Source organism: Apteryx rowi, unplaced genomic scaffold, assembly GCF_003343035.1.
Source record: "Apteryx rowi isolate R43461 unplaced genomic scaffold, aptRow1 scaffold_436, whole genome shotgun sequence".
In the NCBI taxonomy this organism is placed as follows: domain Eukaryota; kingdom Metazoa; phylum Chordata; class Aves; order Apterygiformes; family Apterygidae; genus Apteryx; species Apteryx rowi.
This window is the reverse complement of record NW_020450690.1, coordinates 91,655-118,847: the sequence shown is the minus strand read 5'-3', so window position 1 is coordinate 118,847 and position 27,193 is coordinate 91,655. Positions and strand designations below refer to the sequence as shown.

The 27,193-nt window shown below is 42.0% G+C and overlaps 1 protein-coding gene across 1 annotated transcript; it reads right to left on the bottom strand.

Moving 5' to 3' along the window:
• LOC112971329 (multidrug resistance-associated protein 6-like) lies at positions 1-27,193 on the bottom strand. The gene is made up of 31 exons (XM_026076663.1): positions 27,140-27,193; positions 24,676-24,852; positions 24,303-24,428; positions 23,483-23,620; positions 22,842-22,967; positions 22,014-22,075; positions 21,067-21,198; positions 20,262-20,474; positions 19,202-19,379; positions 18,567-18,728; positions 16,830-16,922; positions 16,067-16,270; positions 15,307-15,453; positions 14,374-14,461; positions 14,004-14,073; positions 13,112-13,238; positions 12,407-12,583; positions 11,823-11,990; positions 10,000-10,183; positions 9,458-9,521; positions 8,658-8,778; positions 7,309-7,516; positions 5,929-6,239; positions 4,988-5,187; positions 4,168-4,294; positions 3,340-3,441; positions 2,438-2,584; positions 1,730-1,888; positions 1,329-1,495; positions 674-868; positions 1-124 (listed from the first exon to the last, which is right to left on the bottom strand). Exons 1-31 carry the CDS (start codon positions 27,191-27,193, stop codon positions 16-18), a joined length of 4,536 nt encoding a protein of 1,511 aa, XP_025932448.1. The 3' UTR covers positions 1-15.

The following is a 27,193-nucleotide window of genomic DNA, read 5'->3' as shown; positions in this document are numbered from 1 at the left end:
TGCTCCACAGGTGAGTCAGACAAGGCCTGATTCTTCCACCAGTCTGTAGAATGCTCCCTTTTGAGCTATTAATTTTTCTGGAGTATCAAATTCAGCTATCCAGCCGTTTTCCAAGACTAAAATCCTGTGAATGTTAAAACAGAAATGTAAGCCTGGAGATGCACCAACAACTGTAATAAACTCAGTTATTTCTACTTATTTCTAAAATAAATCTCAATATTAGCTTGTCATTCAACCAAGCTTCCAACAGCTTTTCAGCTGGGAAACAGTTGTGGGATAGAAATAGGTTTCTGATGAGTGACTGTTCAAGTACTGAGCCTGTGGGAGGAGAGGCTCTTGGCAAGTGTGACTGGAGCAAACTTTGTGAACATATTTTGGCTTTGTGGTTTTAAGATGAAGCAAAGAGCTGTAGCCATGGTTTAGCTGTCAGTGGGCAAAAAGGGGAATGATACAGCATGAAATGCATCATATGGGCATGAACAATCTCTGATTAGCCTCTTGGTGCCTGGCTGATATAAGATAGCTCCCAGGACGTAAAGCAAAGCTTTGCAGGTTAAACAAGAAAAGGACCGAAGTGAAATTGCTGTTCATTAACACTGTGCAGTTTGTGTAGTTCACACAAGCTGCCTCTGTCTTCCTTCCTCCTCGAGAAACTGTCTGAAGATGTGTTTACCTGTCACAGTCCATGATGGTGTTTACACGGTGAGCTATAGTTAACACTGTGCTCTCTTTGAACTGAGTCCTCAGGGTGGACTGAATCTGAAGATCAGTTTCTGGATCTACAGCTGATGTAGCCTCATCTAGAACCAGGATTTTGGCTTTCTGGAGAAGTGCTCTGGCCAGACAAACGAGCTGCTTCTGACCAGTGCTGCAAAAGAGAAAAGGGAGGTAAATTGAGAGTGGCAGTCAATTTTTCTCTGGGGTTAGAACTCATGATTGGTTTGAAAACAGTATGAAATGGTGATTGTTCCTTTTCCTGAAAGGGTGATTGAGGCTGGGTGGCACCACAGATAAAAGCATGAAACAACCTAAGAAAATGAAGGGTGGGTATTACTGTAGGACCCAGGAGGTTCCAATTTTGAATGGGATGCCAGTGAGTGAAGCACTGCACGAACACAAGTCACCACAATGATTCAGTCTGAAAGGTCTTCCAGTCAGTGTCTTTTGATGTGGCTTCATACTGCTAAATAGGACAATCATGCAGTGACTTGCTGTCTGGGTACTATTCCTTTGTTTTGATAAATTAGACTCCTTGTTCTGCTACTTATACGTCCTCCTAGCCCAGGGACTGACGTTGCCCTCCCTTTGTCTTTCTGCAAATAAGGTACCTTAGGTTTTCCCCTTGGTCAGTGCACTTATATTCCAACTGATCTGGCAAATCTGCGATGAAGTTCTTGAGCTGAGTCAGTTCCAAAGCTGTCCAAATGTCTGCATCAGTGTATTGGTTTAGTGGGTCAAGATTTGTTCTTAGAGAGCCAGAAAACAAAACTGGATCCTGAGTACAGAAAGCACAAACAACTTTTGAAATGAATTACAGAAACGAGCTCTCTGGTTCTCTCTGCTGGGTGAAATCTGTGGCTAATACACTGAATGGGAGACCAGCAGAACATAGAAGTTATTTACAGATTTGAAATTTCTGATGTCCTTCATCTCACAGTGACTTTCTAAAGCTTTCCTATGTGTTAAGACTTGTAGCACTGCTTAAACATTCTGGAAATTAATTTCATACCTGGGGGATCACAGTTATCTTGGTTCTAAGGTCATGGAGACCTACTTGAGCAATATCTAGCCCATCAATTAGGATCTCTCCTTCCGCAGCTTCCACTAATCGCAGCAATCCAACAGCAAGAGTAGATTTCCCAGCTCCTGTTCTCCCAGTTATACCGATCTGCGAGTACAATGGAAGGCTTTTGTTATTGATGTTGATCCTTTTCCACTGTTGTACAGACTTGTCATAGTTCTTAGCTGATGTACAAACTTTGAAAAGAGAGCATGACATGGTTCAAATCTTGAGGGCTGTTCAAGACTCATGTTGCCTAGGGATATATTCTTACAGGGAATCATTTACAGTTTGTAATTGTTGTATATGAAGAAGAAATCATGAAAGCCTTTGAGAAGAATAACTAGAATACTTGCCAACTAGAATGAAGCCTTGATGTGGCACTACATTTAAAAAATGAAATTCCTTTACAGAAGCTCTGCTAACCCTCTGTGAAATGAAACTTTACTCAGAAGAGTGTCTAATGCATACAGGAAACTCTGCCTTGCTCTAGGAGAGGTGTGCAGGGTGATAGATGGAAAAGGGCTCATACCTTACCATAGTTTTCATGCTTATAAACTATTACCTTGTACAGCAGGGACTGTACTTGCCCAGATCTGATTATTGCAAAGCACTGTTCACACTTGTAGCTCATGTGAAACAAATGGCTTTGCTTACCTTCTCTTGCCCATTGATCGTTAGACTGACATGCTTCAGTGCTAACTCCAAATCTGGCCTGTATCGCAAACTATAGTTTCTGAATTCAATTCTTCCTTCAGTGAGCCAAACCTGATCTTGAGGTTTGCCATTCAGAGTCCAGGGTGCCTAGACAGATGAAAATAAACAGCAGTGTATAAATCTGATTTAAGTTACCAAAACAAGTGGCCAAACTGAAATGGGAGACTTATGAAGATATCTGTGCAAAATTCCTCCAGATTTCTTTACTGTTTCCAAAAGAGAAAAAAGTCTGTAACTTTCATAATCCAAATTTTGACTTTGTTACTTTGTTCAAAGGTTAGATCATCCTAATTGAAAATGAGGATAAGCATTTGTTCATGTGTCAGAGTCCTGACATTGTAAGTGCTTCAATAAAAAAGATTTATATACTCCTGCAAACGGGACTGTGAACGTCTGCGTTAGTAGGATTTCAGGTCAGTATATGGAGAAATAATAATTTTAATGATTACAGAACATAAAAATGATTGCACTGGAGATTCTTAGTGGCTAAAAGGCTGTTGAGCAGCCATCAGTTATCACAGAATTGCATCTGAACTGGCACAATAAATACATACTCCAAATATGGGTAGAAAATACAGCTCATTCCATGGGTGTTACCTAGTGAAGCTATTTTAATGACAATCTAATGCTTAACTGGCTTAAGGAAATATGATGATCAGAGGTTATAAAACAAGCCTAGTTAGCTGGATAAAAAACAAATGCTGCAGTTCTTTAAAGGAAACAACTGGCCTTTCAGAAGGGAAAAACTAGGGGGGTTGTCTAGATGGAACAGCAATGTTACTCTTTTGGTTTGTAGAGATGTTCACCTCCCCTGGTAAGACCAATAGCTTTTTAGCTACTACCTCTTTAGGAGTCTGCAAGTATTCTCTCACTCTCTCCACAGAAACAATGTTGTTTTCTATTTCTGTCCAGGAGCGCACCATCCAGTTCAAAACACCAGTTATCTAGCAGAAACAAGCAGAAGCATTAGGACAGAGAAAATGACTGTTGATTTGTGCTCAAAAGGCAGCTGGTACTTTGTTATGGTATTTATTTATAAATTAGCTCATCAGCTAATTACTTGAGAAATCATTTCTTAAAAGGGTAAGAAATAATCACAGGCCCTTGTGAAAGTTTGTAAAGCTGTATGGAAAAAGCCTGGCCAGCTTCCCCTATAGTTTCTTCTAAGCAAGTTTATAGAGAATGAAAAGTTACTACCTGACTCAGGCGCTTAAAGATAGTGTGACTATTTCTTAGACCATTGCATAGTTAGTCTATAAGCACATAAGACAGACACTGAAGACCACGCTTCAGCTGAGCTCACTATATAAACTCAAGCATGAGTTCATGTGCAGGAGGAAAAAGACAGCTGCTGCATGGATTTATCAGGTTCATTCTCTCTAACAGGCCATGTTCTCAGGAGGCTCTGGATTTCAACAATGATAGTAGTTTAGATTAGATTAGTAGATTAAGTTTTTTAAAACTAGAAGAATGTTCATGCTTTATGGCCTTGGTCTTCTGCCCCTTTTAGTATTACTTGGAAGAAGGCAGTTACATGCACCCTTGGAAGGTGGTTTCAGTCCTACCAAGAAGAAAAAACCCTCCAAAACTCTAAAATATGATTACAGTTGTAACTTTACAGTTGCTTTTGACACAAGGCAGCATGGTATTACTTCAATGTGATGAGTTACCTGAAGAGCATATGAAATAGAAAAACCAGCAGTTCCTGGACTAAGACGCGTTCTGCCAATTACTGCAAATAGTGCTGCAAACAGCACAATGCCATTGCCCAGAAATTCCAGGTTTGTAGCAAGCCACCTGCAAGAGAAGGACAGTACAGAGCTGTTGCTGACTACCCTCTTCTTGCCTCCCCACAGCATGTGATTACTTTGTAAAACACTTGTGGAGCTGCAGGAGTACAGGGCGCTCAGCAAAGCCGTCACCACCCCATGGCTGCTTATCCAGCCATCCCATAGCTCATGGAGGGTTCCAGTCTGTCCAGACATGCTGGCCTGTGGTCTCATTAGGATTTTTTCCAAGGACCTGTGGGATGGGGGCAGCCAGCACACTGTGACTTGGATGAATTGATCTAACGTCTCTCGCTCTTTCTGGTACTCCTCACCTGTTCAGTGACTGACAACTGGTTGTTCCACTGTCTGAGGGGTTTGCTGCAGGCCTTGTGCCCTCTGTCACGCAATGATGGGCCTCACCAGGCGTGTACCAGATTCCTGCATTTGGGGCACAGAATCATACCTCTAGCTAAGTGGCAGGACGTGTGTGTGTGCACTCAGCCACACAGTAGAGATGAGAGCATACTGGTTGTATGCTGGGCACAACGCCAGAGAGGGGTGCAGTGTGAGTGATACTGTAAGAGGCTATCCTATCACTAGAACACTGTGCACCACTGTCTCATCTTCTGTGTATCTCTATCCAAGCCTCAGAAGCAGGGAATTTCCATTCACCAGGGCCATGAGATTAAACCATGCTTTCCTCTACGCTGCAGATTTGTACCTGTCAGCAACGGCTCCAGGGAAACATATTCTCTGATTCTCATCCACTCGGAAATTGCTTTTCAAAATAAATCTCTCCTGGTCCTTGTAAGCACGGATCATGCTGCTCCCTTGAAAGGTTTCTGAAATGTGGGAATAGATGGGTGATCGGCTGGCAGCCTCCAGGCGTCTCAGCTGGCAGGAGGTGATGATGTAAAAGTGCTGGTACAAAGGGAAATGAAAGAGAAAGTGACTAGTAGGTTTATGCCTCCATGGGGATGCTCCACAGAAAATTTCAGTAGGACTCAACAAGAGCAACAATACACATTATCCTAATGTTACAAAACCTAACTTGCAGGCAGGAGATGCCCTTAAAAGGTGATAGCAGTGTTTCTGCCTGATATGTGCTCTTTGACCTTCATTAAGAATACCACATGGTTGGTTAATGCAGGGAAGCCGGGGTACTGTAAACTCTCAAAGCCTCTAAAATTGCAGTTATCCTTTTCCGGATGGAGAATGGAGGAGTACTTTCACCCTTTAGTTGCCCTTCCCTTATGTTCAGTCTTACTCGGCAAAGCATGTGAGGTTTCGAAGCCCAATGGGAGAGCTGCTTGGCATACATGTTTATAGTAAAAAGCAGCATAGGAATTCTGGGGGAAAGGAAAAATGCCTTTGGTCTTGACATGATTTCATTTACATTGATGGGAACAAGAAGCATAGCTCCAGGTGGGATCTGATTTGGACATCAGAAAAACACAAGCCTCTCTGAGGTCTCTGGGATGCTTTGGAGGGCTGAGGTGATATGGGAAGAGTCACTGATGTTCTTTTTGTTCACATGCAACTGGAGATGATGAAATTAGTTTTTGCATGTCTTGGCCCCTAAGAAATGGGAGGAGGCTTTCTGCAGGGACATGGCCATGCTGCTTCAGCCTCTTCTGTCTCTGTACCTCTATGAACTCCTACCTGGAATACAGCATACAGTACAGCCAAGGGCACTATGGCCATTGCTGCCATTGGTGTAGCCACTATAATCACAAGATAGATCTCCAGCAAGTTGAACAAGAATCCAAGCAAGGACTTCAGCTTGTCTGGGATGACAGAATCAATAGCGTCGATTTCTTTGGAGAAGCGGTTCAGCAAGTTTCCAATGGGTGTCTGCTCAAAGAAGATCATTGGGGATCTAGCGATGCTCCTTAGCAACTGCAGAAACAGCTTGTGTGATGCTAACACGCCACCTCGAAGGACTGCTGCTGTGGAGATGAATCTGCCGAGGGCTGTAATTTTAAAAATAATAATTATTGTGTCTGAACAAATTCAACTTGGAATTCCCCTTTGACAGAAATGACGATTTTCACTGGAGAAAGGAAGTGACTTTGTACTGTGGTAGCAGTTAAGCCTTAGAGCTGCATGTTCCCTTTCTGCAGGGTAGTTCCAGAGGGGCATAAGACCCTGAAAGCAAGACTGATGGGGGCCAGGGATTCAACAACTTGCACATACAGGGCAGAAACTCTTCATTCTTCACAGAATGAGCTAGACTAGAATTACTTTGAGTTATTCTAAGTATTCTGCGTGGATGGTACCTTAGGTCCCCTACTTACAGATTCACTCTTAGCATGAGGAGGGTACCAGCACCATTCCACTCTTCTCAACTTGTTCAAAGCTTTCTCAAACTTTTGTCACTTGGGCTGATATTTTTCCAGATTTGACTTCAGCCCTAAAACAGGTAATTTTTTAAGTGCGACCAAAAGAATTGCAGACACTTTTATTTTCAAGGGAAAGGTTGAAAAAAATGTAAAATTCCCTGACTTTCTCTTTCTTTACATCCAAAAGACCTAAACCAAGATTTAATTCAATCTGGAGAACAGCCACCATTGGCACTTCAATGAGATTCATTTATATTGGAGGAATGGAATGGGATAAGGGAGAGAAAGATCAGTAGAAGTCGTGGATACAACAGGGCAGAACGGAAAAACAAGGAAGCTGTCGTTCTTCCATTGGTGGATTTTTCTAGGGTCTCAGGCCATATAGCTCCAATAGGCAGAAGTGCAGAGGAAGACACTGTTCATCATGGTCTACTGAAATGCAAAGAACACTTCTAGCATGCCACAAAGTGGAGTTTTGGGCAGTAACACTGGAAATATTGTTCAGATCCCTTAGAAGTCCTCTCTGTGCGTCAGAACCTGTAGTTTTATGTCCTATGCCAAACCCCTAGGGCCAGTGCCAAGAGACCACGAGGCTAAGAGCCTGTGGGCATGCACTTGTTTATATTCTAAGAAAACATCCTGGATATGGGAAAGGGAGATGCAAACGCACAGAAGAAATAGGTGAGCAAGTTCAACAAACCTTGAATGACTCCTAGTGCACCAAAGACTCCAACCCTGAGCTCTGTGTGCTGCTGTGTTCCGTTGTGAGCAGGGTCATCTGTCCACATGCTGAGCCAATAACCACGAGAAAATGACACAGTTTGCTGACATGTGAACAACAGAATGATGTACAAACACAGCAAGGAGCCTGTTGCCCTTAGGTATGCCACATAAATTGAAATATTAACCTGCAGTGAGACAATTAGGTGAATAAAGGAGATAGAAGGAGGGGTGGGAAGGATCAAACTTGTTCGCAAGGAACAGCAGCTCTGAAACAAGGAATGATTTATTATGGCATATCTACTCTGTTGTGGGCCATAGCAACCATGTTAATTCTCTTTTCATTTTCCTGCTGGATGAATAATGAAGCTGTATTTAAATAAATCCATGCTGCTAACCAGTGATCATAATCAACAGCTGAATGTTGGTTCCATTAGGCTTGTGTTACTGCTGGAATGACTGTAAGGCTTTCCTTAAGCCGGGCAGTCATTTACATTCATTGTCAGTGTGAGTGATAACTTGCATGTATCCCACTGACTGCTTTTGTGAGTAACTGCCGACCAGTAGAAGTGAGAGGATCCTAGTCTGGCTAATAATGTACTTTCCTAAGGGAAGATCAGCCCCCTTATCTCTTTAGAGTGTCAGACTTTCTATTCTCATCTCTTCTCTGTTGCAGTGTGTAGTCTCAACTATTCTTGTCCTTCCCATGTTTTATCACTGCTGTGATGTGTCCTGCATCCACAACTCATCCATGCCTAACTCCTCTTAGCTGGAATCCTGCCTTTGCTTCTTCATCTTCCATAATACCCTCCTTGCCTCGGCCTTTTCAGGTGCTCCCCTTGGACAAGACAAGAACATCGATGTGCCCCTTCCCAACAGCCTCAAGCATTTGTGGACAGATCCAACGTTACAAGTCCCTCTCATCCCTGCCTCTGCCTCTCACCACTATCTTACCCTGACTACCTCAGTGTGCCTTCCCTCTTCAGCTCAACTCTTGAATCAGTATCTCTCTTTTCAAGTAATCATAAATTATTCTTTCCTCCCTCACTTCCATAATGTGCTCTCTGCAATGTACGTGCCTTATTCTTGCTTTGTAACTACCACTTAGACTGGGACGTGACGGGAGATACAGTTTGCATGGAAGGTGCTATATAAAATAATGATGAAATGATATTGCCTCAGTTATAGGACAAACTTGTACAGCTCAGCTGACTTCCCTGGAGTTTCACTGGTTTGCCTCAGGCAGAGAGCTGACCCGCCTATCATGAGTGGGTCAGTAATAAGGCCATGATACAAGTCTTTGCTGTTATAGGGAAGTGCTGCACTTACCCTGCCACATTGAGCTTTCTCTTCCTTGGTTAATCTTCCTTTGGCAGCTGCAGCAGTGGTACAGTCTTGACTTACAGGAACAGCCTCCCTTTCCATAGCAGAAGACTTGACTGAACTGTCACTTCACAAAGCAAACAAAAATCTTTTTGACTTTTAGCCAAGGCAATGAGGATTTTAAAGACTTTTTAGATCCAGGGAATCCCACCACCACATGTGTGTCTTTGAGGATGGAGGGTAAAGCTGAACTGCCCTTCCTTCTCCCTGAGAGCACATGAGAACACTTCTCGTATTGGGAATGTGGCATTCTCAAAGTCGAAAGGGGTGTGGGAACTGGGGGAATTGGACAACCTTACCTATCCACCCCTATATCCATGCCTGTTTTTAGGACTGTGGTTTTTGGTGTCATCCAGAGTGACCCAGAGCATTGTTCATGTTTATCGCAGGCACTGGGATCTGTCAAATGTAGCTGTTACAGATGGAGGCTCTGAGCGCTCACCAGCTGTGACTGATATGAAATGAGTCAGACCTTGCAGCCCTGCTGGGAACTGAACAGCAAACAAATACACCAATATGCCTTGTACCTGAGTTCTGGGATGAATTACAGCTCCTTGTGAAACACAGAGAAAATGTTATTCTGCATCCATATTCAAGAGCAGTTCTCTACCCAGTCTTGTGTTTTGCTTGTTTTCTCATTTACAGACTGATCCCAAACCTGTATCATACTTAGTAAGATTCTTCACAGAGTCTTGCATGGGCTTTTGGAGGAAGTCCTTTGGTGCCTGCAACAGCTTCAAGCTTACCTACAGAGCTTCTCCTGCGATGGATCATTTCCAGAGGTGACGGTGCCTTTGGTGTCTCCTACAGCTGTGAAATAAGTGCACTTTTTCTCTCTAAATGCTTTACATTCCCATTTTGTCCTGTATAACCATGAGAGATTGGTAACATGGAGGAAAGATTCATTACAAAGAATTGTTTCTAAAGTTAGAAATAATCTCTGTAAGGCATTAAGAAGGGCACATATAGTGGGTAATTATGTTAATAGCATGATTGTTGTCCATTAAAATGGAACTGTTTATGGAAGAACCAATTTTGGAGTGATGAGTCAGCTAATTTGACAGGGATGTTTTTTCCACGCAAAATGATAGCTTACTGTGATGGAATCTCTGCTTTAAATGTCCTTAATAGAACAAATCTAAAATGGGCTTTTCCAGTTCTGTTCTATTATCCCTCTTCCTAACTGAACAGCAGCAGACCTCCAGTTCTTTAATGTTAAGTATAACATTAAGAAGGAAACAAGTGACTGATCAGACTGGGAAAAATGATTCCAGTTCATTTGAGTTACCTGATAAACTAGAGCCTGCTTTCTCTTCTGCAGTAATGTGTGAATGAAGAAATTCTGCAAAAATCCCATTTTTCTGTAAAAGTTCTTGGTAAGAACCAACTTCTGAGATTGTTCCATCCACCAGAACAACAATATTGTCCACTTGGGGCAAAATGTTGATTGTGTGAGTCACCAGCACACGGGTCTACTTGAATCAAGAGAGAACAGTTACAATTGCTCTGGCATTCCACTGCTCACTCAAGCTGTTGCAGTCAGCCGTCCTCTGAAGAAAGATGCGTACTTGGTGTGAGCTAGAATTTCTGCTAACATATATATAACAATATTTTTGTGATCTGTTCCTATCACTTCTGAGCATCTCTTTGATGAACTTTATCTTCACAGCATTATAGCTTGGCTTTGTGCCCATTTTGAAAGTGCAGAACTCGTGAGCAGAGGGGTGAACCACCTTGCTTTGTGTCACACAGTATAAAAGAGCAAGCATGGGAACTAAAGTCTGAAGTCCCAGGCTACCACCTTCTGGGTGGAAGAACCTTTTGCCTGGCTCACTGACTAGTTCCACATTGTTGATTCCACCCAGACTGAAGCTCTTAACTAGATTTATGTTAATCAGAGATTGTGTCACATTTGTTGTCACCATTGTCAGTATTTCAGAGTCAAACCTGTGCCTCACAACTTCATCAGCCTGAATGGAGTTACAGTGAAGTTCCCTTTCATCTAAATTTTCAAGCATATTTGCACAGATAGTTACACATAGGAAAGAACGTAAGAAAAGTATTTTTCCTCAGATAAGAAATGGGCATGTTCTGTATTTCTAATATATTATCAGTCTTTGAGTACATGTTAAGTCTGATACCTGCTCTTTGCTAGTCTTTCCATATTTCAATATAGTGATTACATTCTGATGCTTGCAACCAATCTATATGTGAAGAGAAAGATATTTGTAATTACAGAAGTTTCTGATTTAATTGGGCTTTTTAGTGAAAAAATACCTCACATGAAGTATTTGTAGGATCCCTTCTGCCTGGGCACAGATTAGATTTATGGTTTCTTTTTTTTTAACCAACTACTACCCCCTACCTTCCTGAAACAAGTAAAGCACAGCCTAGAAATGAGAAGCTGCATGCAAACTCCTGCCTTTAATGCAATGCTCTGACAATTTATGTCAAGAAACAAACAGAGCTGGCCTGTCTTCTCTTCTCATGCACGCACATTTAAGATTCAGATTGCTTGACAGCAGAGAAATACCAAGGAATATCAAAAAACAAAGCTGCAAAGAAGAAAGGAAGAGAAGAATTTAAGATGGATCTTGAGACCAGCGTTTAAGTGATAAATGTTTGGGTGATGAAAATTGTGAAGGCCCCACTGAAATATCAAAAGTGATGGGATGAGACATTATGATGAGACACGATGTGCTGGAAGAGATCAGACAGCTCTTCCTAACTGTACTAGAAGTAAATCCCAAAGAGGGAGAAGAATAATGTTGACAGAAGAACAAAGAGCTCTAAACTTGCTGTAGAAATAAGGCTGGAACTAGGCATGTGGTTTAAGTGAGGATGAAGGCAATCTTTCAGCAGAACCTAACTTTCCAGTCTTCCTCTTCTCTAGGTGAGATTCACTGCACAACTTCCACGTGGTGCGTGCACTGCAGGGCTTACCCATTCCACTTCCACTGTTGCTAATGGTAATGCCTTCTGCCACTAGCAAAAAAAATAACTTGAGAGCCTTTGATGGAATGAGTACTCCACCTCATGAGAAGCATTTGAGGGGACCTGATGATTAGATACAGTTTTACTATCTTTTATCATTTAGAATTTATGACATACCTTGTTCTTCAGTAGGCCATTAGGTCCAAGAACATGTTCAAAAATATGCTGTCTAATGTGGGCGTCAACAGCTGAGAGAGGGTCATCCAGTAGGTAAATGGAAGCCTTCCGGTACACGGCACGAGCAAGATTCACTCTTTGTTTCTGCCCTCCAGATATATTAATCCCCTGTAAAAATGCATTGACACTGTTTATTCCAAAGTTACACCATCTTTGCCAACCCTTGCCTGCATTTTACACTGAGGTTTTATGGCTTTCTTAAGTTTAAATCAGTGTCACTCTCTCCAAAAAGGGCTCCTGAGATACTGAGGCAGTAGCAGCTTCACTTGCAACTCCACTGACCTGCAAAAGAAGACCCAAGAATGACCTGGAGATGTTTATTTCATCTTAACCATCTCTCATATCTCTGGCTACCTTAACTGTCAGGTGGTGGGCTTCAGACCCTGTTAAGTCAGGAATTTTCAGAAATTCTTGAGCACCTCCCTCCTGCAAATTTAGTCCCTTCAACAGGTGTTTCAAGCAGGACACCGTAAGTTGTAGTGCCTCGTGGAAAAGTTGTCCAAAATATAAAACTGGGCCAGCACCTTCTCTCCTATTTCACTCTTCCACCCTGCAGGGAAGCTCTCCAAATCAGCCTGAAGTGCACAAGCATCAATCACTCTATTGAACCATATTTCATCCATCTCTTTCCCAAAGAGAATATTATCTTCCACTGAAGCATTTTGTATCCAAGCTTGCTGAGGGACATAAGCGACTGTGCCCTGTAAAAATAGAAATGGAAGAAAGATACCAATGTCCTTTTCATAAATTAAACTTGAAGATGAAGAGTTTTACATACAGGGGGAATGTGTCTTTGAAGAAAAGACCTCTCAATTAGCTTTACAGAAGTTTGGTATGATAAACGAGACTGAGGAATGACTATCACCATTGACAACTCTCAGAGTGCTTTGCAAAGTCAGAGGGCTACACCTCTCACTACCATATAGAAGAAGAAATGAGGTACAAGCAGGTGAAGTGCCTTACCGGGATGTCATTTCAGCTCAGTGTCAGAGTGGGAAATGGGACTGGAACTCCAAAGTCCTGTTCCAGTTCCCATTCCCAAGGACCAGGCTCCTCCAAGAGGTCTTAAGCACCTTCAGTTGAATAAATGCAGGCTGCTACATCATAGCCTTTGTCAAGGTTCAGCAGTAAACTAAACAGGTTTTCATCAAGGAGCTGATGCCTTGGGTAATACCTTATTGTTCCTGAAGACGGCCTAATCACAAGCAAATGCTCAGGGGAAGATTTACCTTCATGGTCACGTAGCCATCAGTATTTTCCATCTCGCCAAGTAACGCTGACAGCAAGGAGGACTTTCCAGCACCCACCTGGCCAACTATAGCAAGCAAGGAGCCTCGGTGCACAGTGAGTTCTATCCTACAAAGAAAACAGCCCCCCTCTGCCCAGTTAGTCTCTTACCAGCTTTCAGATGTGCTTTCTGAAAAGCAAAATTCTTGCTATTGTCTTGTTAAAATAAAAATGTACCAACCAACCCCCCCTCCCCCCCATTTCACACTTTAGGCCTTAGTTACACAGCATTACTCTTTCTGTCATGCTGACTTTTTGCAGCAGCTCAGGAGTTATCCCTTCAAAGGCATTTTCAACCAGAAATCCTTCAGCCATACCCTCATCTTGCTTTTTCCTAATGGGTTCCAAACCCAGATCTAAGGCCCAGGTCCCCATTCTGGAGACAGGCTAGCACAAAGCACTGGGTGCAAAACATTTCTGAATGTCAGTGCTTTGCAACAATTTTTCTTTTCTGAAACTGCAATACCTTTTGAGATAAGCATGTAGTGATGTCATATCAATATTTGTATACAACTGTTTCCGCTTTTTGACTTAAATTACTGTAATTTCATATTTGCACAAGAAAATTCTGTAAAGAAAACAGTCCCCATATATTTAGCCAACGTCTAGATACAGGCACCCTCCTATTTCTGTGCCCCCATTAAGACAGGCATAAAAGCAAGATTAATTTTTGTCTGATTTTATAATTTCAGAATTCAATGTTAAATATGAAGCAAACTCAAATTACAAGTCTCTAGATATTCCACACTGTTTTCTCTTATGGCCCTGAAGAATTATTTCATTCAGCATCCAACCTAGCCTTCAGAAGTGGGATGATTAAGGGTAAGTCTGTACCTTCTAAGACAAGGAGAAGTTTCCTTGCTCCAGCTGAAAGTCCCATTCCTTACGGTGATGCTTGCCTGCACTAAAATATGAGAAGAAGTAGAATTAATGTATTTTCAAAGGTCGGTACAGAAATGTCCCTATTTATGTGACTTTACATTTCAGTGTGTACTTATATATATAAATAAGATGAACCTTATGTCCTAGAAGAAGCAGTTAATTACCAGGGCATTGATGATTAGAAATGAATAGGCCTGAGAGAGAAAATAATGGTAAGTGGCAAATGGTTTTTGCTCTTGACTATGTAAGCACCCTAAGAGTTGAAGCTGAACAATGAAAGCTAGACCTCCTGTAAGACAATAATGCTAATGCAAAAGCTCACCACAGTCAGAAGTGTTTCTGCTTGAGCTCTCAGGATTCAGTTCTTCCAGATTCAGAAAAGCTGCTAAGCGGTTTAAAGAAACTTTGGCCTGAAATAATAAAACACAGGAAACAATAGGATTTAGAATTAGAAAGGTAGCTAGAACTCCAAGTAAAGACTCAGTCTGAAGACCAACTTAGACTGTTGACTAGGTGATATGTTAAAGATGCTGTAAGCTTAAGTGGATAAATGTAGCTCTTTCCTACACTAATTGCTTTTTTTTCCCACCTAGTTCAGCAAAAAACCACGTTATTCCAAGTGTTTTCTCTTCTGTTTAGGTGCTTGAAATTGGTGACTTTTTTTCCCCAAATTCATTTTGCAGTACTTTCCAGTGGTTGTTTCTGTTAATGAAGAGTCACGATAGTCTTCTTGGGGAGCAAGAGTGAAGTGCAATTTCCCGATTTCTCCACAAGCATTTTTGCTTTTCTCTCTGTCCTGGGCTAGAAGGATTTTCTTTGAACTCCCAGGGAGCTTTTGCCCCATCTATTCTGATTTCTGTGATTAAAAATGGAGCTGGAAGCACTTCTGAGATGTAATGCTGCTGATATAGGACTAAGAAGGAATTAATGCTTTTAAAAGACAGCTGAAACACAGACACTGCCCAGCAAAAAGAGCATTAGCCCCAGCCTCACGCCACAGGACATTAATGTGGCCCCAAAAGACTGAAGAGTTGCTACTAGTGACTATTTTGTTAATATATGGAGCCTTTCTGAAAAACAGTACTTCAAAGTACCTGTGCAGCTGCAAATCCTTGCCCTTCACTGTTTCATGACAGCAATTAAATAGCTGGCCTGAGGTTGAATTTCATAAGAAATACCTACCTTTTACCTTTTAATGGCAATATGTAAAAAAACAGTTACGGCAAAAGAAAGAGGAACATAGCCTGCAATTAACCTGGACTGCAGCATTTATGGAGAATGGCAGGAAGGAGTGCGCAGTGTTGAGAATGTTGATTAGGGTTAAAGATACAAAAGCTTTCTGAGCATCCAGGATGTGTGTGTTATCCACCAGGGTGTAGACAGCAAACATGACAAATGCAATCTGCAAGGAAGCAAAGAAAAAGCAAATCATTTGCTTCAGACAGGGAAGAGAATGCTCCAAGGGTGGCAGGTCCCTTCCTAAAGACTCTGGAACCCATTTAATTGAAGCCAGGGTATCAGCCATATATATGATGCCACTGTCCTGCAAATATCAGAGGCAACGGTCTTGCATGCTGGTGACAAAACCAGCAATCCGATCACTTGACATTTGTTCTGCTTTAAGGAAGTTTTGGTGCTGCAACCATGGCAAGGTCATTGGCACAACTAATTCCCCATTGAGCTGCAAGAACAGCAAGTGCAATAGTGACTTGTGCAGATACTGACAGTGCCATAAACTCGGTGCAGTTGGTGGTCTCCATGTGGTTCATACAAAGCAGGGTCAGTCTGCCTGAAACACACCACCAGACCATGTGACTGTCCACTGAACTGTTAGGACAATGTAAATGTCTGTATGGCTGATTCCATTGGGGCTCAGCTCCTCCTGTGAGACCACCAGATCTTCTGGGCAGACATTATCTTAGCCGTCCAACAGGAAAAACCTGTCCAGACAGAACCACAAAGAGAAGTAGAAATAATAGCATCATGTGTTTGAGGTAGGAAGGTGAACCACTCACTAGGAAAGTTGATGAATGGAAGGAAGCTAGAGATGCTGAGAGGAGAATCTGAGATCTTTTTAGGGCCTGAAGTTCTTGCTTCCGGATATCAAGCACTTTCTCCATGAAGATGTTCTCCCAGCCATAGAGTTTGATTACCTTAATGTCACTGAGAATGGCACTGGTGAGTCTGGCCCGCTCATCTTTATATTTCATCTGGGCCTCCTGTAATATATGTTTATGAACATCATTTAATAGGGTGAGTGTTTAACTGTGCAGTTATTCTGAAAAAACACCTTAATCTTGCCTATGAATTCTAAACAAATTTCCCTGCAGTTGAGCTGTGTATACTCTTTTGCTTACAAATCTTCCAGGCCGGCAGACGTTTGGCTTTTCATCTTCAGAGTTTAATTTTTACTGGAAGTTAAAAAAAAAAACAAAAACAGAAAAGGTGGGCAGACACAAAGTAAAAGATTGAACGTGAAGAAAAGCTCACTCTAAACCTCAAGAAACTTTGTAGGCTTTGAATCCTACTATTGACAGTCCTTCTGACAGTCATAGTCAGTATGGATAATAAATATTAAGCCATTATGCATTAGTGATCCACTTCAGTACAATACTTTTTGTTACAAAATGCCTACTGTAATCATCAGGTTTTGATTTGTTTTGTAGTCTTGGGTTCCACATGATCCTTTCCTGGGAGAGCACAGCAGCCTTTAGCTTTTGAATCCCAGCATATTTCACATTAGTAAAACACTTCTCATTTTTATGAAGCAAAATATACCTGAAATTGACTCCTTTTCTTCGTGATAACAAAATTCAGTGGCAAAAGAAGAAGAAATACAGCAATTGAAGTCAAGGCAGATGGCCCAAGAAGCTGCCAGGAGAGAAAAGGAAAGAAGAACTATTGGTGATTGCTAGAAACAATTGTCTTCTCCTCCTCCTTGCTCACCTTCCTTCCCATTTGAAGCTTCTGCCTGACATTCCTCATGCCTAAGGCTTTCCTCTGGTCTACCCTTTGCCTTTCTTGGGAATTGTGCTCCCTAATCACTGGGGATTGTTAACTTTCCAGGCAGGGTAGCTCCTGTCATCGTGCTCTGCTGAATTTATTTGCTTCCCTTTTAGGAACAAGATTAGGGCTGAAAGAGATCCAGAAACACTCTGGAGATTCAAAAGTCATTTGTTTCTTCCCACCTGTTCTTGGATGCATTAAGGAGGACATCTTGTGGCTGGCATAAGTAAGTCACCCAAATCAGGTTTTGTTTAAAACAAAAGCAGACCCTCAACAAAATATTGTTGCAGCATAAATAGCTTTCCTGAATTTACATCAACGAGTGAGATGAAATGGAAGCATTTTTCTGTGCCATGTACACCTGGACAACTCTTGGATACCAGTGTTCACAATGACTGTAGCTGTGGGCCAATATAAAGAGCTTGTTTTTCCTGGTTTAGTTGCAACCCTTGGCAGAATACTTCAGTTTGGTAGCGATGTGAGTGCTGGTATACACAGAGACAAAAAGGTATTCACTACACGTAAGGTCTGTAAACACTAGCAAACAAAGTATTAATTATTCCTAAATAAGGGAGAGCGAGATGTAAAGCAATCTGTAAGCTACTACTGAAAAATCTCATGTAGCTCCACTATATGCAACAACATTCAGCTTGTCACCATTACTAGAAAGGGATGATGAACTTTCAACAGTCTATACCATGGCTGCTAGTCTACTTTCCAAGCCTGTAGGATCCTGCCAGGTACAAGGCATGGCCAATCCTAGTTAACAAAGGAAGGTCTCAAAGGCCTCTGGAAAGCTACTGTCTCTGTAGTGCTCATACTTTCATTTGGTGTGCAACCTTCAAAAAACAGGGACTGAGAAACAGGGCTCTGTCCTGCTGAGAAAATGCCAAGAAACTAAGGAAACTAAGGGAAAAAATGGAATTTTTAGGCTACCAGCCTTTATTCTAATTTAGGTTTTGCTCTCTCCTTGCTAAACTCCTCAATACCTGTGAAATTTAATGTTTCCCATACTCTTTCAATATCATATAACCTTGCTTCAAACTATTCCGTTGATCTTGTGGTAATCAGGCCTCAGGATGAAGTCCCTCAAGTTGTCATTTCAGACCATTTTCACTTATGCTTTGTAACTATGCTGAGGAGCTGGAACTGAACTTGCAACCTGCAGTGGGCCACCCCATTTTGTTCGAAAAGAGAGCTGACAAAAGAAGATCTGATGGCAGGAGTTTATCAGTAAGCTCAGAACAATCACACTTGCTGTCTTTGCCTAAAAGAGACTGAATGCTGAATACACAGGTAAAAGGATGAAGTGAGGCATCAGAAAAGGATTCTATACTAAAAAAAATCTTCTAATAATACAAGTGAATCCACCATGCTACAGAGCTAAGAAAAATACGACAATTTCTAGTTGTTCAGATCAGCAAAGCTCTAAGCAGAATTTTGAAAACTCCTCTTTCCTTTGATGCCAAGAATAGAAAGGACTTGATAGGTACTCTCATCAAATTTTACCTGCCACAAGAAGACAAAACAGATGATAATCCGAATAGGAGCAAGCCAGGTCCCGTTAAAATAGATAATGAGATCCATTAGCTTTTGGACATCAACAGATACCAGATTAACAATTTCACCTACTGTTGCTGCTTTTCTTGATGCGTTTGATGTGACTAGGATCTAGACAGGGTGGAGAAGAAAGGAAAGACATAGTCAAACAACAGCTTTTGATCTGAGAATCAAACAACTTTCTTTTCCTTATAAAGAAAGGAAAAGATGGAAAAAATGTCACATCCTAGGTACTGAAAATACACTATTGCCTGGGATATATGACTTCACTTTAGGATGAAGATTTTATTCCTTCTGACAATGAATGAAAAGCCCCAACCATAATCTACAGCATAAGAAAGCTTAAGTTGCTTTTTCCTCCTTTTTTTTTCTTGTTTTTTCCTTCAGAGGTAAGATTTGAAAAACAAATAGTAAAATACCTCCCACATGCTGTTCAGAGATGAATATAGCACAGAACTATATGCTAAAAGTAGTTCTCTAATAACATTTTCCCTGATATTGTTAAGAATTGGTACCAACAATGTCATAATGATTAATGTAGGGCTTAGAAAAAAATGAAGCTGAAAGGGAAGCTGCAGACTCACCTTCCTGTACACAAGCCCTGTTACTGCGGTTTTTAGTCTCAATCCCAGAACAAGACACATGTACATATATCGTTGTTCAAACAGAGTCTGAAGACAAGCTAATAGGAACATAGTGAAGGCATAGAAATAACCATGCCAGTTAGGGGCTTCTTGGTCTTCAATGAACTCCAGGAAAAGGCTGCAAGACAGGAGCAAGGTGTTGATGAACCCATGTAGAACTGATGAAATATCAGACACACAGAAATGCAGAAATATCAGGGATTTTTCTGTATTCTCTCTGGCTGAACTTTGTCAGCAAAAGAGCAGAAGAGTGGCACAAACTGCTAAATATCCTGTGTCTACAACATCCTGATTTTAAATGTGTAGCCACTCTTGGTTTTGGAGCAATCTCAGATCTCAGCATCTTCCCCTCAGGGGTGACCTCATTTTCAGTGTTAAGGATGGCTCTTAACTGCATGAATTTGTCAGAAATACACAAATCGGAAGCCATAATCTAAGGAAGCCAGTGACATTCCAGAACTTCACATAACCTTTACGACTGACAAGTGATTCTGTCCTTAAACATATACTGTGATGTGTTGTACCAACACAGTCCACAAAGTGGAAAGACAGCTGACTAAAGAAGCTATTTGAGATGTACAGGATGCACAACTGTGCTCTTTATAATTAGTCGGAGATCACAGAGCCTAAGACTACAGCAGGTGGCTGACAGCCCATGTGATTGATGTGATATGTAGAACGATGCAAGAACTGACACTCCTGTTCTAGTCAAGTTGCCAAAAGACTTGGAGCAATGGGCCCTTTCCACTGTCAGAATAGGGCCATGAGAAAAATGTGCACAGCTTTGGTCAGTGGTGGCTTTTTCTCATTGAATTGACTGTGGGTTTAGTACAAATGATAATTGAGCTCCTTTCATCAGCACTATGAAATTTCTAATTTAAGTTTCTGTGTGTCAGTCTCTGTGGGTGCTGTCACACACATCTCTGTGTGAGCTCATGCACACAGCAATCTTATATGTGTGGTATTTCCTTTTCGAAATACATTCTAAATTTGCACGTACCTCAGTAACTTTGGGATGGAGAACAAGAAGACATCACAGATAACTAAGTTGAGGGTGCTGAGAAGGAAATAGGTTCCAAACATGCTCCAAAATGCTTTCAGTAAGGGCCCACTCTGACTCTGCTCTGATTGCAGTAGAGCCTGGATCTCTTCAGCTTCTGCTAAGCCAGTTTCATTCTTCTGACCCTTTTTAAATGTCATGGACTCCATTTTTCTAAAGAAAAAAAACAATAAGAAGGCTAGCTGCAACTGGAGAAAGCTTGAGGATCTTGTGCTTTCATTGTTAAATATCCCACACTGCATCTTATGTCATGTCCAGTATAAATGCACATGAAAAAATGATCCCTCTCACAAAGAACTTAAAGCTCCAGCTTCCAGGAATTAATGCATGTTCTTCAGCAGATTTCAATACTTAAAATCTGATTTTGCACAAAGGAACTCACCTACTGAGTACTCGCTCACTAAGGAGTAATGACCTCCAAGTTTTCATAGCAGAGAGTTACTCAGATTATTTTACATAGACTATTCTTTTCTTTTCCTTGTTCAATTGACAAATAATTCAGTGGGAATGAACCTTCCAACCATTCCCTTGTCCAGATGGGAAACACCTAGCAGATGTGATGTTCAGACATGCATACATGCTGAAGCAATCTGTATGGCACTCTGTGGGGAACAGAGGGGATGAAAACATCTGTTCTGAGATGGTGTGTAAGCACCTGTGTATCTTATTTGTCCTGCATCATCTAGAAGGGAGAGAGAAACTGCCCACTTGAGTGCATGACATACTCTCTAGACCAAGTACTTACTGCTCGGTTCTGCTACGATACTTCTTCCATTCTCTTTCAATCTGGGCAACAATTTCTTCTGAGGAGTTCTCTTTCCTCACCGACCACAGGTCATCCACCCCCAAGGATTGCCGATAGCCTTTCCATACAAGCCTGGAGAACACAGAGACTGCTGTAACCTAAGTGCAGAAGGATTTTTCGTGTGTGTAACATATTCAAAACAGATGGGCTTTAAGTTAGTGCTCCATAGTGGGTCAAGAGAGTTGCTTACATAAAACATTATTTAGGAATATGCTTTCCCAAAATAAACATGAATATTCAGGAACAGCAGTTTTGTTTCAAACCCATATGCTATCTTCTGCCAACATAATTGTCATTTGCAAGTAAGCCCTAATTCTATTTTACATTGTACTGAGATTTGGGGCGTGGGCAGTGGGAGACAAAGTGTTGTTTAACGTATTCTGTCGCTCGGTGAAACATAGACTAGGTCTTATCATTGCTGACAATCAGGCCCAGAGTATGTAATCATTTTCCTTCTGAATGCGAAGCAGCAGGGTGGGCCAGTGTTCCCCTCTGACGTTTCCTCTCTGCCCAGCATTTGTTACAGGAAGGTCTGGCAGGCAGACGGGGCTGTGGGTGGTGTACAGTGATCATTTTAGATTACTGAGGTCTCTTTCAGGACTGGGAGGGCACTGGAGGGGTAGCTGGAAGTGGGGAGAGAATTATCTAGAATTGCAAAGTCAACTTTCAAATTTGTGCTTTAAACAATTTGAAAAAAATAACTGAATTTGTATAACTTGATCTTTTGGGAATTCCTCAAGTCTCCAGAGAAAGAATTTAAATCCTCACTAGGCAAGCTAATTTTGGGGCTGAGATATTTGCTGCTGGCTCTCATCTACACCCTCTCTTACCCTAACTGTTTTTATCTGATATTCTATAAAAAAATGTTGTCTTCTGTGTTTTCTTACCCAGAGAACCACCAGTATGTGATTTTGGAAAGAAAAGAGGTGTTGGCTTCTGGACACTGATTCTGATGGGAGGAAAAACATGGATGATATTTATATATAGAAATGGGTACATGTCAGATAAATGCAATCCCCTTCTGCGCTTCCACAGGAAAAGCAATCAAAAAGGAACACAACCCCCATTCATTGCCCCAGACAAGGTGAACATATTGTGGAGGATCAGTGTGATCAGGAGAGTTTGGTGGATTAGACTTTGAATGACGCCTAAGGCGGAGGAGGAAAGAATCTCACTCTTCATACCCAAAGACATTTCTTTTCCGAAGCACAGAGCTCTGTCCTACTCATACCTCATACAAGATAGCAACGTTGGTGCTTTTGTGCTTGCTTTGTGCCCAGCCAACTCAGGAGTGAACCAGAAGGGGTTTATTAGCCTTGTTAGTTTTGCTAGTGCTGGTAGAAGTGGGAAAACTGGAGAAGCAGGAAAAAGCAGTGGCTCATGAGTAAGTGGCAAACTGGTAGGAGAACTGGGGAGATATGAAGAGTGGGATGGGGAGTGTTAGGTAACAAAAAAATTGGGAAACAGATTGGGCTACAGCACTCCCAGGAGAGCAAAGAACCCATCACATTAATGGCAAGTACAGGTGTTCTGAAAATAAATTGGTTCAATACAAAACAAGCAGTTAAACTATCTGTTACTTTTAAAAATGTTGTCCTTTATACAGAAGGATGCATTTTACATCTCCTAGATAATCATGTTCCTGCATATTTGCAGAAATTTAAATTCCTGTTTGGACAACAAACCAATGCATTATGAGAAGCTGTTATACTTACAGGGTTGTTGACAGCTTTCGAGAAGAAGGGAGGGTGATCAACTAAGCAGAACAACACAAGTTCTCCTAGCACCATGCTAACATAAAGGTAAGTTGTAACATGGTGGAAAGGGTCTTCCAGGAAGCCCTACGAAACAGAATACTGTTGAGATTGAGGTAAAGAATGTGAAATCAGTGGAGAAAGATGACATCTCATATTCTATAAGCCATGAACTCAGAGTTTTGGTTCAAAGCATGATTATATTTTTTATAGTTGCATTTATTTAAACTGTAGTTATGTAGAGCTACTTAAATGGAAAACTTTAAGTAGAAAATTACCCAAATAATACTAAGTAAGTATAATATACCAAGATATTTATGCTGATACAAAATATGGGATGAGGCCAGTTTTTAGTGACAGTATTTACATTCATTTTGCTTTTATTCACATATGAAGTCAGCTGAGCTCTCAGAAAACAATGCTCTATCTATATTGATAGGGATAACATGGATGGAGATGACCAAGAATCATCAACCATTCCTCTCAGCAAGTATCTTAAGAGAGGAATTTAGATGTCCACCTCACGATCAATGAGGCAAAAAGAGCCATACTGATTAGAGACTTCATACCCCTGCATGTTAGAAATACATGATTTCACTTACTTTTTCTAGGGCATGTTGGATTTTGGAACTAAGCGTTATGACTGCAGACAGGAACGTGAGCAGCCAGTAAATCAACAAGATGCCTGAAGACTGGGTGCCCACCATTCTTTCTGCCTGGGTAAGGAACATGGCAAGCATCTGAGAGGAAGTGAAAAATATGTCCAAATAAGTAGCTGGTAATGGAAAACCAAACATCATTATCAAATTAATTGATAAATAGAGCAAAATAAATTATTTTTTTCCCAAACATTTCAAGATGCTCAGAGGTAAACTATTGTTCCTAAAAGGCTAAAGCAGAAAGGCCTGTGCAATTTTGTACTCAAGAATGTATGTACTGAAAGGGCAAGCAATACAACTACAAGCAGGCCAAGAGGTTGGGAGGATCAGGGCTATAAAGATGCAGTGATAGAAGGGGAGAAGAAGCACTTAGCTGAACAGAAAACCCATTTCATTCATTGAGATACCAACCCCACTACATCACATACTGTGGCTGTGAGAAGCTGGATTTTGTCCTCTTGTTGTGAGATCTCTTCCTAATCACTACTGCTGCCTCAGTTCCTGTGAGGTATACTTTACCCATAGGGCTGTATATAACATAGCTGTAGACCCAACGGTCCTGCCCCAGCTCCAACCCGTTGCCACTTCCTACAGCAGAAACTCACAAAGTGTGGCTCCAGCCTGCAAAGGCTTCACAGAAGCTTCTATTCCCCATCAGCCATCTTTGTGCTCAAAGATACTGAGAAACATAAGAAATACAAGGAAGATTGACCCCAGGAGGGCTAAGCTGGGCCACATACAGACAAAACAAAGGAAGAATTACCATTGTAATCCCCAGCACTGCAGGGGTAATGAAGATTGCTGGAGCCCATGGGATTCCTTGACTTATTTTCCACAGCATGAGGAAGACATTAGAAAAGCACAGTATTACAAGGATGAATCCAAGGACCTGGGGCAGAGACAGCAAACACATGTTGGAATGGACTGAAAGGGTGACAGGATGATCTACCAAACCGAATGCTCCAAGCAGCCTGGGCTGTAAGACTGGAGAGGTGGGAGGGCTGGTTGGAGCGGAGAGTAAATGTTGAAGCAAACACAGAGATGGATTGCCAGGAAAGAGTTGATGATTTAGCAAAATTAAACTCTGTATCAAAGTTGCCATAATGTTTGGATCAAACCCCAGCTTCTGTCCTTACCATTTTAGTTTTAAAGATGCGGGACATCCTAATATAGTCTTTGTTTTTGTGTCGAAGATACAAGTAGTAGAATGGAAAACAGATCCAAAGATAGGCACAGGGGATCCAAGGAATGACTGTATTCTCGAAGCACCAGGTAAATCTGGGAGTGTTTGTATACCATGTCTGGTTCCAGTCCTGCCACAGAATCAACACAGAAGTGAAATAGTAATGCTAAAGAATGCACAGTTTCACCAGCTAATATATGTTGCTATGCTACACTGAGATCTACTATAATGGTAGAGGAACTTGATTTAGAGTTTTAAATGTAAAAAACATTTGGCCATAGAGGGACTGCTGGAAGAACAGCAAGATGTCTAGGTGAGGGAGGGAGGGCTCAGCAGTAGCATTTTGGAGGGAGAAGAAGTGGAAGAAGAGAGAGAAGAAAGGTTGGAAAGTCAAAGACACTAAAGAAAAGACATCATGTGTCAGAAATAGAGAGGAAAAAGAAAGATTACATGTAATAAAATGTTGAAAGTGGAATGAGATAAAATAATTACAGAATCAGAAAGATTATGGCCAGTTGGGAACTGCCCACATCAGAGTGGTCAGTAAGGAATGACTGGTGAAGCACAGAGCTTAGGAGGAAAGAAGTGTCTTAGTGCATAAACTGCATTTCCTCAGTTGTATTTATAATCTATTTATAATCTTTTTGACTGAGCCTAACAGGTAGTTTAAATACTACTACTAACAATACAACAACTGCAGATGAACAGGTGAAAAAAAAAAAAGACTCAAGGTACATGGCTTCAATAAATTAATAGCAAAGGCTCCATCCTGGCAGATCTAGGGGACCAAATAATCTCCAAGACTGTGAGGGACCTTTCTGAGAACCAAGTATTTCAGAGGGGTCAGTGTCACTCAGCTACGATAATCAGGCTCTGCTTTACTTGCTAACACTCACAGGTTTTGGTACTTGTGAAACTGTAAGGCACAAAGATGGAAGGAGCCGCAACGCAGAATAACATGGCCCAAATCTTCAAGCTTGTGTTGCCAGAGGAATATTCCTAAATGATCTGTTGGCATCCAAGTAACAATGACCTGTTTTTTCAGAGGTGCTTCATGTGTTTACAGCTCTCCCTGACTCCAAAGCAACTTGCATCTAAGCTGTGTTTCTGGAAAGCGTGTATCTTTTTCTTAGGTGCTCCAAAAGTAATCTGAAGCCTGTGTATAAGCAGCCAGCTGGGAAAATCTTGGCCTACACTCCTCAATTCTGCCTGGTGAAGAAGTGGGACTGGTGCTGACCATAAAAATGGTTCAGCAGGATTTTTTTCTGGGTTATGGCATATGGCAGAAATACTTATGGCAGATTCCAAGCAAGTACTCGAATGACAGAAGTTATAATTTTGCTGCCTTACTAAATGTATAGATCTAGACGTAACTCTGGAATAAAATGTCTTATAAGTGTCTACAGTGCATATTCAGACTGCTTCCCTGTCTTGGTCCTTGATCCTGTGGGTAAAATTGTTCTAGTTTTGAGTAAAAGAGGATATTTTTTCTTTGACAGCTTGTTGAGGTGGTTTGAGTCCTTAAATCCATTTGGAGGACACTGAGAACAGGACGCAATGCAAAGCAAGGCCAGAGGATAGGAACTCCTTGATGAAAAGCAGCAGCAGATAATGGCTTACAATTATGGGAGTTTATTAATCTTGAGGAAGAAGCTCCATGTGAGTCTGGGTTGACCAACTCATTTCAGCCCTTCTAAAGGTATTTCTGTACCGAGCCATTCAGCAACCATTTTCTGAAGACAATAAAAGGCCTAAAGCATATTTCAATATCCTCGACTGCGCAGTCCCACACAACCCACATCGAATTTACTGTAACTAGGAAAAGAATTAAGCTGTTCTGTACTTGAGTGAATATTTTGTCCCATGGAGGTAATTTTTGTAATGCTAGTTGGCTTGAATGGAAATACATGTTTACAGTGTGACAGCTGCCTTACATTTAAAAAAACCGTTGACAACGCCTGCCCGGCTTTGCTTCCAAGCTGTAGTTGGTTGTATTTGGATGGACACCAGCACCGGGAGGGCTCTGCTTGGGCAGGGCGCCAGCGTCGTGCAGCTGCCGTGTTACCGACCCGTGCAGGCGGCGCCTGAGCCCGGCTGTGAAGGCCGTAGCCCTGCACAGGGCTGCGCGCGCTGGGCCCACGCCACGGCCGCTTCCTTTGCGCGTAGCCCGAGTGCGAGTGCAGAGGCCAGGCTAGGAGGAGCTGGCTCTGGGGAGGTGGCTGCGCTCCCCCACAACCAGAGCTGCCCCCCGGCAGGTCCGGGGTCGGGCAAGGCGGCGGAGGAGCCGCTCAGGGCAGGCCCAGCGCGGCCCCGAGACTGCCGAGCCCGGCCGGGTCTGAGGGGCCGAGCGGCGCTCGCGGGGGCAGCAGGGCTGGCCGCCCCCGGGCAGGGGGAAGGTCCCGGTGGCGCTCACTCACCCAGAGCCCCGCAGAGCCGGCGCGGGAGCCGCAGAGCCCGCCGCCTGCCGCCAT

Bases quoted from the DNA above. Each gene is read 5' to 3' on its own strand.
- LOC112971329 (XM_026076663.1), bottom strand. From the start codon at position 27,193: ATGGCGGCAGGCGGCGGGCTCTGCGGCTCCCGCGCCGGCTCTGCGGGG. The intron at 15,454-16,066 runs GTGAGTGGTTCA...GCTTCCTTGCAG, and splicing joins TCCATTCATCAACTTTCCTA to ATTGCATTTGTCATGTTTGC. The intron at 14,462-15,306 runs GTTAATTGCAGG...TTATTATTTCAG, and splicing joins CCATAAATGCTGCAGTCCAG to GCCAAAGTTTCTTTAAACCG.